The sequence below is a fragment of the Platichthys flesus genome, chromosome 20, assembly GCF_949316205.1.
Source record: "Platichthys flesus chromosome 20, fPlaFle2.1, whole genome shotgun sequence".
NCBI lineage: Eukaryota > Metazoa > Chordata > Actinopteri > Pleuronectiformes > Pleuronectidae > Platichthys > Platichthys flesus.
Window position 1 is genome coordinate 15,895,047 of NC_084964.1, and position 20,182 is coordinate 15,915,228.

At 42.1% G+C, this 20,182-nt stretch overlaps 1 protein-coding gene and 1 long non-coding RNA gene across 2 annotated transcripts; one reads left to right on the plus strand and one right to left on the minus strand.

The window, feature by feature from the left end:
• Positions 1-4,603: 4,603 nt before the first annotated feature.
• fra10ac1 (FRA10A associated CGG repeat 1) lies at positions 4,604-18,430 on the minus strand. Its single transcript, XM_062413933.1, has 14 exons — positions 18,300-18,430; positions 17,586-17,665; positions 17,342-17,434; positions 16,701-16,746; positions 16,477-16,553; positions 16,188-16,271; positions 15,984-16,068; positions 14,938-14,983; positions 8,599-8,712; positions 7,357-7,399; positions 6,381-6,514; positions 6,165-6,215; positions 5,245-5,323; positions 4,604-4,788 (listed from the first exon to the last, which is right to left on the minus strand). Exons 1-14 carry the CDS (start codon positions 18,312-18,314, stop codon positions 4,746-4,748), a joined length of 990 nt encoding a protein of 329 aa, XP_062269917.1. The 5' UTR covers positions 18,315-18,430; the 3' UTR covers positions 4,604-4,745.
• On the plus strand, positions 6,814-10,823 carry LOC133975907 (uncharacterized). The gene is made up of 3 exons (XR_009924799.1): positions 6,814-7,067; positions 9,043-9,309; positions 10,597-10,823. It is a non-coding gene; the product is annotated as an uncharacterized LOC133975907 (long non-coding RNA).
• Positions 18,431-20,182: the final 1,752 nt, after the last annotated feature.

The window sequence follows — 20,182 nt, forward strand, 5'->3', positions numbered from 1 at the left end:
GATTGTGAGAGAAATCTTTTGCTTCCCCGCCGACGAAAGGCAAAAGCTGCTGTCAAACAGGGAAGAGCAGAACCACCTCTCCTGTAAGAGGACTTGATAGGATTTGATTTGTCAGTTGAGATCCATGCGGCTTTGGACTTTAAATACCCGTCTTACCGAGGAGGTGGAGCAGGCGACTGAAGCCTCCGGCACATGAACGTGCAGTCGCCCTCTGCTCGTTAAACACCAAGATCTTTCGGGCCGTGCTGCATCTTCACTCTGGACGAATGATTGCTTGTTTGTTTGATGTCAACTCAATGTGAATCACCCCCCCACACTCACCCATGCACTTTCCGAAACAATTTTTAGCCGCGTCCCTCCCGGGGGTCAAGTCGAGCCGTGGCTCCCAACTCCCTGTTACACAATGTCATCTCCTCTAATCAATGAGGCATCCATCAAACGCACGTAATCCCATCAGGATGGCTTTGGGTCTACCTGGAAACTCCGCCTCTGCTGCTGCTGGAGGTGAAGCGCCGGGGAGCTGTTGTGATCACCGGAGCTAAAACTGAATCAGCCCCTGAAGTTCACCTCACCTCACCCGTTTCCTCTGGACGGCTCCGGCACCTGTTTCGACTCGGGTGATATAAAACCAAAACGGCCCCTTGCTCTTCTTCCAACGTCCCTTTATGAGATACCAAAACGAGGCACTGTGTTCTTTCTCCTTATCCCATCGACAGACATTAGAAAATCTATGGCTTGATGTATGAAAACGGCCTCTACTCTGTGTATGTGTCATGAGATGTAATATGTGTAAGCAAATAAAGGAATTTATGGAGGTTTACGAAAGAGAGGAAAATCGTCTTTTCCCGGCGGGTAATCAGCCTACAGCCGACGCACGGTGGTGACACTCCTATCTCTCGTTCACACCTGACTCGGAGGACTTGAAGGTTAGACGGAGACAAAGAGTGAACTTGTGAAACCCTGGGCTTAGCCGCGACAGTGCTCGTTCTTAAGCCTGAAACATGCTTCTGCGACTGCGTCTGCGTCTTTTCACGCCGCTGTGGCGCAAGACTCGTTTTCATTCATGCTTCCCCAACCGTTGCGCGTCTTACAAAGCAATTCCGCGCCAGAACACTAGGCGGAGTAATGCTTTTTGTCGAAGACGACCTTAGAGACGCCTTCTTTCTTCTTCGTCGATTGTTTATTTACATAGCCACTGCGGCTCCTCGTAGCCTTTTTCTGACGGACAAATCCGCCAGTCAGTGACAGGTTATACAAGTGATCATACTATCGGATATCTTCTGCCAAGTGCTCTTCTATTTGGTCCATATTCGTTCTTCTAAATCTTCCGTCATTTCTGCCGGTATTATGGGGCATGAAACCGGAAATGCAGCTCCAGAAGGGATGTAGAGCAGACCAATCACAGCCTTTGCGGGCTGAGTGAGCTTGCGGAGCTTTGCCATAAATTTTAGAAAAGGGGGTCGACACCCGTCAGCACGTAAGGAGGGATACATAAGCACGTAAGGGACCCGGAAGGGCTCTTGCGCTTAAGGGCCCGTGAAAACGCAGAAGCATGTTTCAGGCTTTAGGCATATATCGTGCAGGGATCTTAGAGGCTCCAAAGCAGGATGAGCCTCGGGGGGGAAAGAGGATCAGTGGATTGCTTCTGATCCCTGCCCGATACAGTGCTCTGTCTGGCTGTGCTCAACATCCTGTGTCCTGCCGGGGCTGCAGGTTCTGCATGCACAAAAAAGTCGAGATAGTGTTATGTCATCAGTTCGGGGGTTTAGACGGTAAATCTCAACAAGGCGTCTCTCGGTGCTGCAGCAGTGCATCTCCAGTATGTGCTGAGTTTGAGTGCAGGCTGCTGCTGAGGCGTCCTCTGACAAGAGGCAGGGAGAAACGCTACAATCCATCATTTTGTGCGACACTTAAACTCATCTGCCTTTGCATCAACATGACCTTTCTTTCCCCCCCGACTATTTGGGAGTCAGTGATTTCACAGTCGCAGCCTCTCACCTCTCTCTCTATGTCCTGTTTCAAAAATGTGTTTGAATGCAAATTTCATCTGCATATTTATAGAATCAGAGCTTTTCGACAACAAAGAAAGAGGAGATGCAATTTTAGGATTATTTATTTTTTACCCTTCCAATTCCAAGCTTTTGTTGAAAAGATCTTATGAAATTGGATTTTTCGGTACGGGAGCTTTAAATGTTTTAAAAGTTGCTGTTATGCAAAACCTTAACTCATCCCAGGATATTAATTAGGAGGATTTTTCTAACAAAGAAATCAACCTCAGAAGCATCCAGGTGCAGACGTCCAACCAGTTGCCAGACCATCTCCCTGCCCACGCTCCAAAATAACAAGCTGTTCTGCTCATTGAGCCATTTTTCACTCCACTTAACCACCTGTTAGCTTCTGTTGTCGCCAATCACATCGCACCTGACCTCTCCTGAGAAAGCAGAGAAGAAAGTTAGAATGAGACAGACAGAGAGGTTAAGTGGAACGTTAATGGTCTTTATTTAAGCCAAGGTCTATAATCTCCCAGCATCCTCACAGTTCCCCCCCCCCCCCCCCCCCCCCGGGAAGTCTGAAGTGGAGGCGGCGCTTCGGTCCGTCCTTGTTCAGGGACATCGCCGGATAATCCTTGTGTTTGACTCTTGGTATCAGGGTCATGTTAGATAACCATTTCTTTCTTAACTTGATAATAGGAAGGAGTATTAGGGCCAATTTGATGAAAGAAAGTAATCTGTGGTTTTGTGAATAAAGTCATAACACAACAAGAATAGGGTCGTGTCACACTCTGGTAATATTTTGTCTTTTCTCTCATTTAATGACCATTTTATTCTCGTAATGTTGTGACTTTATTTTCTTATTATGACCCCTAATACTCTGTCACAAGATCCAGCACAACACAACAAATATACCAGCTCAATGATAAACAGTAGATTCAATTAAAGAGAGAATTGGAGACTCTGACATTTTTACCAGTTAATTACAATTCATGTCATTTAAATGTCTGTCCCTTTGATTTCAGACACACAAACCCATGATGTCGGCAGTGAACTGTTTTCATTAATTTTCCACAGAGGTGGCAGCATTGAAACAGAGATGATCACAAACACATGATCCCTTTAACTGTAGCAAACACGAAACCCAGACTGTGAAAGTTAGAATTAGTGACAGATGAGTAGAGGATGTAGAGTCTGATGGTTACTGTTGATTTACAGTTTTGTGTGGACAATGCGATTCCTCAGAAAGAAAGTAAGCGTGCACCCTCACAACAAAACGTACATTAGTTAGGAGTGCATCAGTGTCAAAAAAAGAAAGTGAAAATTGTGGCGCTTAACCACAGGCTTAGAGGAGCTGCAAGGAGGAGACATCAGGAGATTCTCAAACTCAACTTTTCTGCAACGAACCCAAAACTCTGTGGGACACTGTAAAGGCAGGCTTAAAAAAAAAAATCTATTAAGTGAGTTTTGAATTCCACAATTTCTCTCCTGCAAAGCAGAGATTTGTAAGAGACAATCTCTCACTTTGACCAGGATTTCTTCTTTGGCGCTCGACCCTTAAATGGTTCCAATCACTTTTTAAGCACACCCGCACCAAGAGCCTGCAGAGCCAGATGGCGTCTCTTCAGAGTCTCCTCAAGACATGTGCAGAGGAGCTATCACCATGACCGCCGCGACCTATCCCCCCCCCCCCCCCCCAAAAAAAAAGGAAAACCTGTGGACTTGCACACCATCCCCACCCAATGGAAGAAATCAAAAATTACACCTGTGCCTGAAATAACATGTACAGAGATAAACCTGATGTCGTTTCTTGAGCAGGAAGTCGATGAGTCACTACAACCCATGAGCTTAAACCTGTTTTATCTGAAAACGATAATATTCCTCTTTAACGTCACACTCAGGATGTTCGGGTTGACACCCCCTCTCAAAGCCCACGTCAATCAGCACTGGTGTCCCTCAGGGCTGTCGCCTGGTACAAGAATCCACCCTGACAAACACGTTATTACCAGATGACACAGGCCAAGGTGATCCTGGGCCCGATGCACAGACACAGAATGTCCGTCAGCTCTGAAATATAGAGACTTGTTCTCTGGTGTGACTCTAACCGTCTTGTTCTTAATGTAGAAGGAGCCTGAGGTGTCTGACCTGAAGGCAGTGGGCCAACTCGGGCCGGTGGATGTCCACAGGGGTCTGTCCCTCTTACATCAGTGTATTGATTGTACACTGAGCTGGAGGAACCCAAGTCTCTGCTTGTGCATGTATTTGTTTTATGTAGAATTATGACCTATGAAGTTCATGTTATTTATCTTACAGTTATTATGAAGGGACAGTAAGTTGAAAGTGCAGCTAAAGACACAGATTGCTGGTCTGGTACAAAGTGATGAGGGTGAAAACAAACTTTCAGGTTCCTGGTGATCATGGGGGGGGCCATGCATTGTGCTGCTTCTGCTAACAGGTGAATAAGCATTTAGGCTTTTAACAATCTTGTACTTGAATATTCGCACAGAGGCCGTGTAGTATTTGTGTGATTTTATCTTCTGTGAAACTGCAGGATTGGGACATTAAAGAAGATCGTCTTATCTTATCAGACAGGCAAATCAAAGACTGACAGGTACAGTGTAAAAATTGTGTTTATTCCTGTAGGAGTATCGAAACATGGAGCCAAATAAAGCTACTTGCAGACATGAGGGAACAGAGCGGGGGGGTGCAGGAGGAAGTGCAGTCACAGCAGGGGGGCCGCCGACGGCAGCCGAGTCAAAGAAACATGTCTTCAAAATACTCGTCAAACTCCTCCTCCCTGAACAGATAAACAGAATCACAGACATGTTAGTTTCTGCCGACGACACAAACTGTACCATGAATGTGGAGCACGTTTTAATGTTCACCATGATGGTTGGGACTGTAACATGTAATTAAACTCACACACAATTATCCTTGAATGAATTACAGTACACGACTCTTTCTGTGCTCGAGTCACTTTTATCCTGTTTTGTCTTGAGCTCAGAGATTTACACGGGGGGAGATATGCTGGAGTTAACACTGTCTCTCTCTCTTTGCAGTAATATCTCGGATCACAAATCTAAATGTCAGCATGGGTGACAGTAACATCCGGCTCTGTGTGGGGTATCTAAGTGGTCCACAAACTGCATGAAGGTCGTCAAGCAATGTGCTCTAAGTGTTAAAGACCGTCTTTGATGGTCTTACAGGAGCTTACTGGGTATGACCCTATATGAACATTAGCTGTTAACCTCACCTTGACTTTTCTTCCACCGCAGGGGCGGGTCCTCGCCAGTGGACAGCTTCCGATTGGTCCCCGTCCTCAGCTTCAGAGTCTAGGAGGAGAGTTTCAGAGGGCGTCAGTAGGACTTCTGGGACAAATTAGGTCGACCAGTGACCCTTGGTCATGAGGTTTAACTTCTTGTTCTTCAGGAAACAGCCACTTGACAGATGAATCAGCTTGAACGGATTTATGTTCAGTCTACAGTATACGGTCCACAGTGTTGTTGGAGAACCTGTTGTGGACAAATCTAATGTTTCCAGAACTACACACGTGTATTTTCTTAGTTCTAAGAATCAAAGGGGAATTTCAATCAACACTTTTCTTTCAGTTGAATTATGAAAAATTTAATTTGATGTTTTGTAAAAGGGATAAATATACAGCCTAAATTACAGATCACCTGAAATAAACACTGACACGGGGCCATACATCTCCTGGAGCCAAAACACCCTTGGTTCACTGTGTTGAGTTGGTTTGCAGTCATACCTCCTCAAGTGGCTCTGTATTTTAGTCAGTCTTAAGTTTATAATGTCCTAAAAGGTGCTACAAAAGTGAGGGTGTTTGTTTATGGATTCTAATGCACATTGAGGTCAATGACATGACCTGTGGACTGAGAAAGTTTGTTTTGTCTCTTCACCTTCCCACACAGACCTTGGAATAAACAGAACAAGAACGGGGGGTGGGGGGGGGGGGTTCTCAGTGGAGGGCAAAAAGACATGAAAATAGTTATGGTTGAGGAATTAAGAGAAGGAGAGCTGAGCAGAAAAATCTGACTCGATTGGAAGGTCATGACCTGCAGGGCACCAGGGAGACGATCGTAAACTACGCAATGTGTGTATTTTGAAATGGGGGAGGTACCTGTGTGTGTGTGTGTGTGTGTGTGTTATGCATGTTACCTTTGTCCGAGTTCTTTGCCTCCTCTGAGCTACTGGAAGCGGCAGAGCGATCTGCAATGAAACAGAAGGATATGTACAAAAGTGGAATTAAAAAAAACACAATATAAAAATCAACATGATTTCCAAGAACAGAAAGTGAACAAGGCTGCTGACTCTTCCACTCCTACAAGATCACAGCCATAGTTATGGGGGGGGGGGGGTTGAGAGGAGTCTTACCTCTGCGCCTCTTGTTTTTGTGCTTCTTAGAATGTGAAGACGACCTCTTCCTCTTCCTACTCTTCTTCAGCGGCGGCTCCTGGTTCTCCTCTGATACTCGTTCCGTCTTTGTCTTTACTTTCACTTCTTTTCTCCTACAAGCAGAATCACAAGTTGGCAAAACTGTATTCAAAAACATAAAGCTGGCCCTTCTAGAAATTACAACGTGAGTCCTCTCACAGCCAAAGGCACTTTCAGAGCCATGTGAACAAATCTTGGCTGAAGAGTTAAGACTTTCTCTGGCTCTTGATACGAAGTCTGCTGGAACATAAAAGACCAGTTGGAATAAACGGCAGCGCTGGATGTTTCTGAGTCATTTCACTTCATACTCCCACTCTGTCCAACCCGAGCTCAATTAGAACATACAGCTCTGCCCAGTTTCCACTCGTGAGAATCAAAACATTGTGAGAGTACTACCGTTGGGTCAAGATGCAGTAATGTAATACATTTAGTATATGATATGTGTATTAGAGACTTCACTGGTGTATTTAACTTGATTCACGGCCATAAACATGCTTTGTGAGGTCACCGGGACTCTTAACCCTCAACCGTGACAATCTAACTACTTCATCCTCGAGTCCAAGTGAACCTTTGTGCCAACTTTGCAGGAATTCCCTCAAGCAGCTCCTGAGATATCATGTTCCAAAGGTAAGAGACACACGGCCTGACAAGCAGAAAACACACTGCCTCGAGCCACAGACGCAGTTATCATAAAAAATCATGACACTCATGACATGGGACGTGAATCGTGGTTTGAATTCTAAATTCCTCGACTGCTGCGAAATGGTGTGTGCTGACTCTCTCCGTGGAGACCTGCCCCACTTTGAGCAGATGAGTGCACACTTTCGGCAATCTTTAAAATCACTCATCCTGGGCAAAGGGGGCCTACATTTTTCATGTAGAAATGCATCAAGGGTAAAAAGGTGGGTTGTCTTACTTGTGATGGTAGTTGAGCTTGAAAGAGCACTCGGGGCAGAGTCCTTGAAGAGAAACACAGAATCATCATTACCAGCTCCTCTTTGGCAGTGGTTAAAGAAATGGTTCAAATATTTTATAACTGCCAACATTATTATCATTATTATAATTACTGCAGCCGTTATCAGGGAGCTGTAGCATTGATTCCTAGCACTTTCAACTGCTTAATTGTTATGTTGGTGAACAAGGACGTTAGGCTTAAGCTACAGTCAGAGTAGGTCACTGAAATGAACATTTCTTGTTATGTAAAAAAAATCTTGTTCTACGCTAGCAAGATGCTCTTTTATTAGAAATTAAACTGCGATCGAGAGGGAGACATACTTCATAGAGTTATTCCCCATGGAACTCAGGTGAGTTGAAGCACAAATCTTTACCAGCTTGCTGCTAGTCACTTTGAGGAGAAGTAATATATCCGACTCGTTGGTTAAACCAGAAACATTACATAAAAAACACTCAGGGTTGATGATAATGTTTCCTAATGTATTAAATGTACTTTAATGCATATTGTATCCTTGTTCAAAAAAAAATATATATAATATAACTGTAAACCAGAGTTTTACTTTCTATTTTTATCCTGCTATACAATATAAATTGGTGTGAACTGTAATAAATAAATAAGCCAATAAATAACAGGACCCAGGAATTAACCCTGAGGAACTCCTGTTTCACTGTCGCATGAACACCTTTCTACTGTTGTTCTACTGCTTTTGGACACATAGGTAAGATTTAAAACATTTTTTTTAGGTGTTATGCATTAACTCATATTCAGGAACATCTTCCTGAATCATTTAATTATTTTTCTTCTGCACCAAACCCCCTTCATGCTCTCTCGGGGTGGCCAGGTCACATTTCATTACTGCCAGAACACGGGATTAGGGATTAGTGCAAACTTTGAATATTTTGTTATTAATGAGGAGAAACATCATGTCTGGATGTGACCTGTTGCACTAGTTTGTAAAAAGAGCTTGTCATTTCCTGCTTGACTGAGTTGAGTATGACTGGTGGGTCTTTCAATTACGGTAATTATTCTAACAGGATTTTCTGCAGTATGATACCTGAAGGAGGATTATTATGAGCCGCTTCTTAGACAGGAAACCCCATCAGGCTCAAACCACTCACACACGCTTATATACATGAGGACAAACACAACTTTCACTAGGGAATGACCGGAGAGAATTGGAGTAATTGTTTTTTTTTTGCTTACTGAGTTTGACCAATGCGTTCCTCTTCTCGCTGTGTTCCACATAAGCAAAATTCACCTCCCAGCTTTTCAGGCCTTCCTCCTTCTCACAGCGTTTGTTTCCACACTGGAACTGACCTGCAAAACCAGCAAGAAAATGTACTTTACACATGAAAACAAATACTCCATGTTGATTGAACTTTAGTAAGAGGTAAAAATTAAGAAAGCCAGTGATATGTACAAATATTCTTGTGTGTAAAGAATTATAATGCACGGAAGGAAAGAGCTGGAAAAACAACCTTAAATAACATTTCTAAACCAAATGTTTTATTTCAGGATTTAAATTTCCGTCAGGCAATATCCAAACCACACAGTTGTCCCTCAACCCCCACCCCTTCAGCTTCATGCCACTGCTCCTACTCATCTCCCTTTCTTCACCTCCAATCATCTCCTCTTGTCTCCATCCAGCAATTGCGCAGCCTGCCTATTATCCCAAGAGGAGCTTACGCTGGAATTGATCTGGTGGCCGGGGTTCCTCCAGATTGTAGCAGAGGGAGCGAGTGCGTCAGAGCAGTCCACTCTTGGCAGAGGAACAAAAGGGAAAGTGATGCTAGCCCTCACCTGCCTAAGATGGAGACTCTGTAAATATCCGGGCGAGGTGACGCCAGCTGCCGTGGCTCTGAGCCACTTGGGCCATGAGGCAGACTTCCCCGTCACATGCCGTATTAGATAAAGGTTTGTTACTAAGGTTGACTGGGTTTATTTGAGAAGGGCCTGATGTTCTAATCAAACAATTTATTCAACAGTTGAAATAGTTAAAAAACAAATCGCGCCGGCAACGGTCACCACTAGACAGCACACATTTAAGATTTCAATTTAATTTCTATTGCCTGATACATAACCACTGACTTTTATCATGACGATATGAATATATGTATTTCAAATTATATGGCTGTTTACCAGTAAACGATTTAAGATTAAGATTAACTGCATCACAAATTCATGTCTCTAAATATTTTCCCTTACTTAGGATCTGAAAAATGTCAATCCATCAGATGGCTTTTAAATCTTCAAGCCTGGACCAAAGTGGTGCAATGATCTGATTCACCATCATTACCGTAGATTGAGTGACACCTACAGCATGGGTGAATAATATAATTCGAATATTGAGCAATGGTCTAAAGTGATAACCCCAAATGAAGTTGTTTGTTGTGTCTTCACCTTCTCAAATTCAAAAAAAAAAACCCACTTAATTCACCATCGGTAAACCTCAATCGAAAATACCAGCATATCCCTTTAAGTCCTTTAAGACCTAGTACCTGGGTTTGCCTTGGAACGCGGCCACCTCCCAGACTACGTGCTAGCATGACGCATGAAGTGTGACCGGAGCTCAGACACTCTCCCGCCTTCGACCATCATCAGTGACATCAATAACAATGACACTAGAGTTCTCCCATGACGTCTTACTCCCGCCATCTCTCTCTCACTCACTCACACACAGACACACACACATCAATCAAATACATTCACTCTGTCAAAACTAGCTTTTATCTGTAATGAAAGGAGGTAAAAGCTTGTGCATTGCCTACATAAAACCGAGCGCCCTTGCACAAGGTACTGAATACCCTTGCTGCTGCTGCTGCTGCTGCAGAGAGACAGTCAGTTTTACATATAAAAGAATATGATGTATGTGAAGGTTACAACACAGAGAGAGGGAATGGGTCTGACCCTCCAGCTACACTGGCAGAGCCAAGTCAATGGAAGTCTGTTACTAGGCAACGTCTCAGATGAAATGAATGTCGGAAACTAAACATAATCAAGGTCAGAAAATTATTCTTTGCTTGATTCTGATTTCTTTCTTTCTGTTTTCTGCCCCTGAGCTCCACAGTTTCATGCATGAAAGATAAAAGGGACATTTTCAGTCAGTCTTGTGTCAGAAGGCAAACTTGCACAAAAAGCTTTTTCTCTCTGTTGAAACTTTTTCTCCCTGTTGAAACTACTACTGTTTTTTGTGTTGACAAGTACAAGGGTATCCTCACACACCAGGTGAGCCCCATGTGCTCCATGAGAAGAGCTGGCACCATCCCAGCCCAGTAACCCTGTTAAGGGAGGGAACTCCTGTCCACCTGCGTCAATGGTTACTAATGCTCCCCGGTCAGCAGCCTGAGATCAGGAGGGATACACCTCAGGACAGATGGCTGCATGAACAACATTCACTTCACCTGTGTGACCAGTGCTCCTTCACACTTGAGTTACAAATAAAAAGAATATTCAGAATCTAGGTCTGTCTTTGAGAAAATGTATGATAACATCTTACTGGGTAATCCAACATTCAGGAAGAGAGCAAATAAGTTTATTCCTAAAAGTTTTGAACTATTCCTTTAAAGAATGGCTTCCTGTCAGTTTAGCAGCTAGTGTCTTAAAACGTCGAGGCTCTGCTCTAAGGTGGAGATTAATCAATACGAGTGATCAGTGCCGGGATCATGTACTTTAACTAGGTGGCCCAAATAAAAGACTTTCTCCTGCACCCAAAAAAATGTGTTTATATCCTGACGTGGAAATCTATAAGGCAGCTTCCTCCATGTTATAGTTACTGATCATGAGTATTCAGTGCTGCTTCACCACCAATCACCTCCCCCGTTCCTCCCACTAGAGGTCGAGCAACTTTAATTAATTCCCGGCCTGTGGGTAGATTAACACTCGCTGTCCCCGGGCAAACTTTTCAAAAGGTGGGAATGTAAATGGAAACCGAAGGGCTGCGTCTCCGACCACACAGTCCCACCTCTGACTCTGGATCAGACTCTGTCTTTTTATGTCTGTCCTTCATATTGACGAGCAGTCCAGACGGCTGACCTGGAACTCCACACTCGTTTTATTTTACAACTTCTCTTTACCCTGCAGCATCCTGTCAGCTCAGCAGACGAAGGAGCAGTGCATGCCACCGAGATTATGCTTTGCAAAGTGTCTCTGCCTCAATTTAGCACTGAGAACTACTAATAATACAAAGAAACTTATTGCTTTGACACTTTGTTAGAGTCTGAAAGCTTTGCAGGCTGTGGGCTAATGAGCTTTCACTTCTGTAGAAGGCTATAGATTGTGCGATTTTGGGTTTTCCACGACCAACTTGAAAGAAATATGGAAATATCTTTGGCCGTGTTTATAAAACGTTGGTCCACAACAGGTGTCCATCAGCGTACAGTATGCAGAGGTTTATCAGATCCATGACTTAAATTGGTAGAATCTTTTTTCATTCAGACTCTGACTCCTCTCTCTCTTTCGCTTGCTCGTGCCGACACACAAACTCACACACAAGGACACAGACTGGGTAAAAAACGTGACTTAGGTCTGCGTGAACAGAAATGACGTACGTGTTTGTTTGTATAGAGCAGGGATATGAGATACGACAGGTTAACAGCCAAAACCAAATCAACGGTTGCCTCTCACTTTCCTTTAACTCAAAACTGAACGTTAAGGGAAACTGCCAGGATGTAACGTCGCTGTCACAAACTCTAACAAAGCAGAAAATATAACAAAGCCCGAGATCAGCGTGTCCCTGTGATAGCTTTAAGTCCCCAGCTCACAGTGTTAGTTACACAGAGGCAGCAGAGGTCAGACAAACCTGACTCCTGCACTGTAAGTGAGCATGAGGAGACAAGTATGTAAGGACAAGGATGTAACCTCCCTTTTTTTTTTTTTAAAAGGGACAGGAGAGTTATATAAGCAAAGACCTTTGATACTCCACTGACTCTGACAGGAGGCCCACCGAACACAAGCCTAGCCTCCCCTACCTTTGGCCTTTGACCTCCGACTGACAGCTCAATTTATACCACATGGGAAACCCGGCAGGTAAAACATGACATTGGAGAGAAGTGCCTACATGACTTTGTTCCAAACCATGTGATGCTGGCTGATTTCATGCTATGCCACTGATTGGCTTTTGGTGGCAGTTTTGAAGATGAGGAAGAAGAACACTAGCAATTAACTGAAAGCTGGCAGAACAATGAAGGATTGGAAAAAGTAAAAAAACTGAGTAAAATACACTCAACATGTGTGTTAGACCAAGCAGTGAATTGAACCATTTGATTGAGCAGTAATTCCCACCAGGCACCTTAAAGGTCTGATTATAGGAGAACTTTCAAGCGAGAGGTATTTATGTTTGTGGGCAAGACCAAAAAGGGGTGAGGATGAGAATGAAGTCAAATAATTCCTTAAGCTGTAGAGATCCTAGGACTCCAGGGAAAGGATAATGTGACCCTGCTCTTGTGTTTCTGGTTCAAGACCATAATCTGTCCACCGAAGAAGAAAACGAAAGATGCCAGACGGCAACACTTTTGCCACCGCACACCCCCTGCATCCCATATCACACTGGGGCCATGGAAAGAAAGGTCAGTGCTCCCTGTAATCCCCCTGATTGGGTGAAGAGTAGTCAGCATTACCTAATACGAACATGACCTGAAGCGCGCGGAGAGCAGGAAATGCTAAGAGGATGATTTCCAAAAAGGTGTCCGTGGCAGACTGGAGGAGCGCTGTCTCTTAAAAGGAGCTGCAGGATCAGTTTAATTAGGAAAAGTTCAGTGCCGTCTAATTCAAGCAGAAGTCTGGCCATCTAACAAACACCACACCTGAGGCTGCACTGGCAATGTGGTGTAATGCAGGTGGAACCAAACAACACAACAAGATTTCTCTGGGATTATTCATCGACAGTTTGTGCAGGTTTAGCAGGAAAGTGCCTGTAATTTAAAGATTGATGTTTCTCAGCCTTAAAATCAAATCAAGTCATCTTGAATCTGTCCTTGAAGTAGAAACAAAAACACTTTTAACTTTCAGTTTTCACAAGCGACGTCTCCTCCTCTGAATGAGAACATTGGATGAACCTCACAGCATTAAATTAGTATTGATTGTTCAGGGTATTCAGTGTCCTAAGCTCTAAATGGTGCTTAAGAGGTGTTTCTCCAGGAATCATCAATGTACAGAAATCACAGATGTGACAGCTGAAGTGACTCTGACCTGATCTAATCCCACTTCCTGTAGAGTATTGCCACCAGGAATGAACTGTCAGAGATCAGGATTACCCAGTCTTAATCTGGAACAATATATTGGCTTAGTCAGCTTTCTCAGACATTCTCTGTATGTTGGAGAAGGTGTGTTGATGTAAACATGAGAAAATGGTTTTAAAATTGTGTGAGACTACTTAACAAGGACATTTTTGGAAAGTCTTCATTTCCTGAAACGCACCTGCAAATTACTTTGTTTTAGTGGTATGGTTAGAATTAGGCTTATGTTAAAGGTATTAAGATGTAATGGTAAAGGTTAGTGTATCGGGACCAGGGAATACACTTTGCCAGTCAGTGTCTAAAGGCACAGAGTTTGTGGGAGTGTGTGAAAATTCTGGATCACATTTTGGCATTGTGAGGACAATTTGTTTGTTCCCCACAATGTCAACAGGCTGATTGTGGGTAAAATCCTAGTTGCAAGAATGACAAGAATGTGTGTGTGTGTGAGACGGAGTAGTGCTGGGGGGCCTCACGGCAGTTCAATTAGCTGTTTCACCCTCCATGAGTTAATGATATTGTCCCTTCTATAAATATATGTCATACACGGAGGAAGCAGCAGACAGAGAGGAGGTGTTGATCATGAACAACTAATAGACTGTGATCGTCACAGCGCTGCCAAACTCTCCAGGTGCTAAGGTAGAATGAATTTCTTCTCCTGGTGTGAGACATCACACAGGGAACTGAAATATAAGGGGGTGTGGGAGGCTCCGTTTGTTTGAGTCATCTGCGGAATCGATCATTAAATGGAGTGAATAGTCTGCGGAGGTAGGAAGCCACAAATAAACAAAGATGCTCAGCGGAAAGGTCAAACATTTGAAAGGTTTTCAGCTGAGTGAGACGAGTATAATTGTAAAATAGCTGTATCCTCAGTGTGCTGCACAGTGAACTGCTGTGCTGCTTCTCCTCATCTCTCGCTGTTATTTTATTCTTTATCTCTGTCGCCATCCAGTGGACATGGAGGTGAACTGTTTTGTTGTACCTAAGTCATGTTAAAATAAGCTCTATGTACAGATGTCCATCAACCTCACAAAAGTCACAAAAAACTCCCAGACAGGAAGCTGAATATTTTCTTAAAATTGATTTAATATATTATTCATTATTTTTAAAGATCTCTCATCTACAACCTTTTTTTTTTATTTGTGTGTGCCTTTTCCAATGTTGGCATAAAACCTACTAAAAACTTAAAGATGATCGTTTAGAAAATAATATTTTCAGGGTTTCTCTAGTTAAACCAACTATTGAATGTAAATTGAATACTGCATCGTGTAAAACATATATAAATCTATAAGTGTACATTTTAAAGTCATACCTTTGCCAGAGACGACTTCACTCTCAGTCCGCCAACGAAATCCAAACTGTTGGATACAAATTAAAGAAAAGATTTACATGAGTTAACAAAATCACAATAAGATAAGCACACAATGCGCATCATGGGACCTGACAGCATCAGAGCTGTTGACTCTTACTTCTATCTATAGTGGCCTCTAATCACAACTTTTGTCAATCTGAGTAATATGTTTAATATACTTATGACAATTAGAAAATTCAAAAGTGTGTCATCATCACAGCCTGAGATATCACATGAGTTTAAAGGATATCTCAGTATCACATCATCAGACCAAACAGTGCAGTGATCGAGCCGAAAGCACATTGTCCTGGAGTTTAACATATTGTCACAATGAGTCACTGAATGTGGTCACTAGAGACAGAGCTCAGTGCCAAACCACATCATAACCCTAACTCATATCTGAAATGGGCCTGTGGTGGCTATTAGTGTCTGAGTTATGAAATTTCACCCTTAACTCATGGCACCACCACTGGGGCAATTAGTGTCATATTGGAGCACGGTGCCAAAATGGATCCCCCTGCCAAGTCCTGGCAGTGGTGTTTTGGACGGCTGTAGTGTCGAAAGTCACCACATTAATTGCCTTCATTATGTTTTATAAATGTGGTAACTTAATTTCGCTTTATGAGAATTGTTGCTTCGTTTTAGCTTCTTTTTTTTTTCTTTCTCTGCTGCTGCCAACGGCTCAGTTTACACAGGGGAGTTACTGAAAGTCCCAAACAGATAGAAGAACAGATGTATAAAACCCACTGCATACTGGATCAAAAGAACACTAATTACATTGATATAGTAATTATATTGAACGTGCCATACTGTTATTAGTGTGTCTAAGTATTACACGGACACATAATTAACTACAGCGTCCTTTACTTTCTTGTTTGAATATTTTACTGATGCGATAACGTCCCATTTTTCAAAGCTCCCACATTCAAACATTTTAAATAAACATTACTCTGTGCTACCAGGTTTCTCATTTTAAACAGTGTTATCCATAACTCCATTTGTCCCACCTTATTTTCCTTGTATCTGCTGAGATCCGCTATGCAGTACTCTTTAAACAGCTTGTCATAATACTTCTTGGCGAGTTCTTGCTCCCTGGAACAAAATAAGTCCAGAAGTAAGATTGACAGATGCTAAGACACAATAGAGGAATAACAAGGAGCAGACAGAATGTTAAAGCAGCCTCTATGAATAGTGTGACAATGTATGATCACCATGTCAAGTCGTCTTCGTCCTCGTCCCTCCAGAGGAACCGGTGATTCTCACGCAGCACATCAAGATCTGTTTTGTCTTTAGCTCTGATGGAAATAAAAAAGGTTAATCAAGAAGCTTAAAATCACAATTACGCACATAAGAAGTATGATTATGGTAAAACTACTGCTGGTGGATCAAGTATATAATAAGGTGCAAACAATGTGTTTGTCAGAATCTGTTATGGTTACTTATATCCTAATTAGTTTCAGACAGGAGATGACTTGATTGATTTTGAGGTAGGGTACTTACACGTCACGTTTGAGGTCAGCCATCTTTCCTCCATAATAAAGTATGTAGTCACCAACAAACTTCTTATGTCGCTCAAACTGGGGACATCTGCTTAAGGTCAGTCTTTTTATGATTGGTAACTTCTGCACACTGCAAAAACTTCATTGTATTTGTAAAGTATTTTGTAGATAGTGATCATTCTATTTTATCATTTCACAAATCTTTAAAAAGACTGAAAAGGATACAGCATTCATTGATATCAGGTGGGCTCTTCTGTTCCTGGCCTCCTCTCTGAAAAACAAGAAAAAGACACTTATCTGTTATGTTTACCGCTTATTTAGTTAATTTTTATATGATTCATATATGCTTTACAAACTTATTTGTATACTTCTGCGCACAGATAACAATATTTGTCAGTCTGGTCTATTGCATGACAATATCTGGGGGCATTTTCACTAACTCAACTTAAAGTAAAATTGAGGCTTTTAATAAATACTTTTGTCTCTCTGGTATCCCCCATAAATGAATGCTTTAAATCACATATAGTCTCAGGGTGGTTATGATCATGATGAGTTTTCCAACTTAAAAATATACCACTGTCCTTTTTCATTTTCAATGTAATCATACATCATTTACACCCAGACTGTGAATAAAAGTTTAATTTGATTGAATGATTTCATTTAAATATAGGCAGCTCTTATATATTACTAGAACAGATGATCACACTGGGAACTGCACAGATACAACACCGGGGGAATATGGATTACTCTCATTTCCGGAGGAGTAATCCGCTACATGATGGAAATGAAGAGTAAGCGTTGCCATAATTTAACATGAATCATAATTAAAGACAAAATGATATTTAAAGCAAGTGAGTGTACCATACCTGTCCACCTCATTAGTGTGTAAACTCCGGTGAGCCACCTTGGACTGGCGAGCTTTCTGGAACGGCTTCTGTAGGATTTCCTCTTCCCTTTTCCTGACAGAAGCAGAAATGGACGTGACAAACGTGTTGCTCATTGTATACAACTGGACACAGAGATGCCAGAATAAGTACTTGTGTCTTTCAACACAACATCAGCCTGCCCCTCCACTGTAAAACCGCGTTGTGCGATCATTGTTACTTGTACCTCTTAAGGCCTCGGTCTGACGTCTCCCCCTGAACGTCATCGTCACTGAAGTCTGAGTCGTAGCCACCGGCTCCGTGCACCTGAGGAAACGCAGGAACTCATTTGTGTTGATCTGAATATAACAGGATGCATTTACACAAAGACACACACAAACATATCTACCTGCAGAATGAGACACATTTCAAATAGCATCACATTAGCTGTACTGTGACAGTTAAAACAGTCGCCTCGGTTGAGTGTTGCTTCACTGCACACACAACAGTGGATATAGTAACACTGACGAATGGAAATGGTTTAAAATAACCACCTCTATTATCTGCTGCAAACATGGAGCCCTCACTCTCTGTGTCTGTGTTGTATGTTTATGTTCAGGAGCCAAGGAAGACTAGATGTTCACCCTATAACTTTGTGATTTGTCCCTGCTGCTTCTCCTGGTTCTGTCTCTGTGAAGTCACAGGAAACAGGCTTTTTTCTTATGAGATAATAAACTCAGTTAACCTACAGCTTCACCAGAGCTGTTTTCAGTCGCGTTAAAGTGAAAACAAACCAGGAAGAATCAGGAGAGAAACAATTAACAGGAGCAGAAACCTGAGGCTAGCTCATCTTCAGCCTTAGCTCTCATGCTAACTGGCTAAAAACAAACACGCTAAAAACACTAAACACTCTTTTCCAAACCTTTTAACCTTAAAAAAAAAAGAGTGTTTACAATCTCACCTTCACGAGATCCATGTTTTCTTTCGTCGCTGTTGTCCTCCTCCCAAATGTTTACAAACTGAAACCTTCCGTCGCCTGATGATGACGTAAAGGGAGCGTCGCGGGGTGATGACGCCAGCTTTCAGTTTGAGCGAGACAAATGTGCAAAGAGAAGATGAAGATGGGGTTTTTAAGCCTTGAACATGAATATTAATACAGGAGCCATGTTGTGATTTTAAACTAATGTGTCCCCTCAGCGATATTAAAAGTGATTTATTATGATCTCTATAGGCTCTTAAGTAAAGTAAATTTGACTCAGTTCATCCATCAGAGTTATTATATATATTATTATTCAATATTTATGGTAGGGAAGGCTACTATCAAAACACATAAACTAATGAATAATCAATACCTACTGGAGAGAGAACAGAGGAGGAGAACTACATCAGACAAAGACTTTCATTTCAGAGGAAATGGCCCATTTACACTTAATAATGATGATTCATTGGGCATCATGTTGTTCATTTCCTCCTGAGGGACGACGTGAGGACGCGTGTGGGCGTCTGAGCTGTAGATGGAAATAAAGAGGGTATTATGCTGCGTCCATATAATTGAGTTCTCGGGTTGTCGGAGGTCACGGGAGGTCAGGGGTCAGCCCAGTGTGTGGAACAAAAGTCCAGTGTTTCACAACCCACGGATCCCAACAAAGCAGTCAATGTATGAAGGAAGAGACGGATGATATAGTGAAGTATGGTTGTTAACATTTGTAGTGCTGGAAAAAATATTTGTGAAAATCAGTGTTGTGTTTTCCAGTGTATAATTACTCCATGATAGAGCGGGGGGTAAAATAATAGACTATCAATGATATATTTTATTAATTAAATATAATTCTTATGCGTTAGACTCTTTATTTGTCCCCGTAGCGAAATTGGTTCGCAATAATAATTACAGGGGATTTTCCCCACACAGTCAAAAGGATAAGGGTGAGGTTTGAACATATAATTAATCATCAATACGTTAGATGTTTAAAATCTTTTATCGGCCTGTGTTTGTCACTGTCACCCACATCTTAAATGCACAAAGAATTTTTTTTTTCTTTATGCCTAAACTAACTAATAAGCTGCTGTGTATTGTGATGGTTATTGATACCGACTGAACAGTTTTTACCTTGATTTTGACCATATCACTATCATAATAATACGTTTATTTATAGAACATTTTCAACACAAAATGCATTACAACAAGAAAACAAGTGTTTAAAACACACAAGTAAGTACATTAATAATAATAATAAGAAGAATAGAGATAAAGCCTCACTCCATGATATACACCATTGTCATAAATGTATCCATCATTAATTATCTGGTGCTTTAATATAAAATAAAATATTCTAGAAACAAAATATTCTGACTGTCCCACCACATCACCCAAATATTCTTTGTTCACAGAACCACTGAATTGATATTTCAATGTTATATTTGAACCCATGTGCCATAAGCTCATCCTCTTCTCTCGGTGAATGTCATTATCTGTGCAGGGAGGAGAGAAAGGAGGCAGCATGTGAATGAGTGAGGCAGGTGCATTTGCACAGAGCTCATGAATAGGCGCTCGCCATTATCCACGCACGGCTCTGAAGCGCGCATAAATAATAGCTGGCAGTGCTGATAATAAAACAGTGCACCTAGGGGCCTCCCCCACCCTCTGTCCCCCTTCTCTCTCTCTCTCTCTCCCCCCCTTTCTTCCCCTCTCTTTCTCCCTCACGGGAATTTAAGCTTTTATGTCCTTTTCTTTCTCCCCCTTCTTTTAGTGGCTGCAGCTTTGAGTCTGCAAGCAACTTCTCTTTTTTCTAAAAAAACAATTAGACCTATTTTTAGCAGCGTGGTCCTTTTTTCCATTTTTGTTAT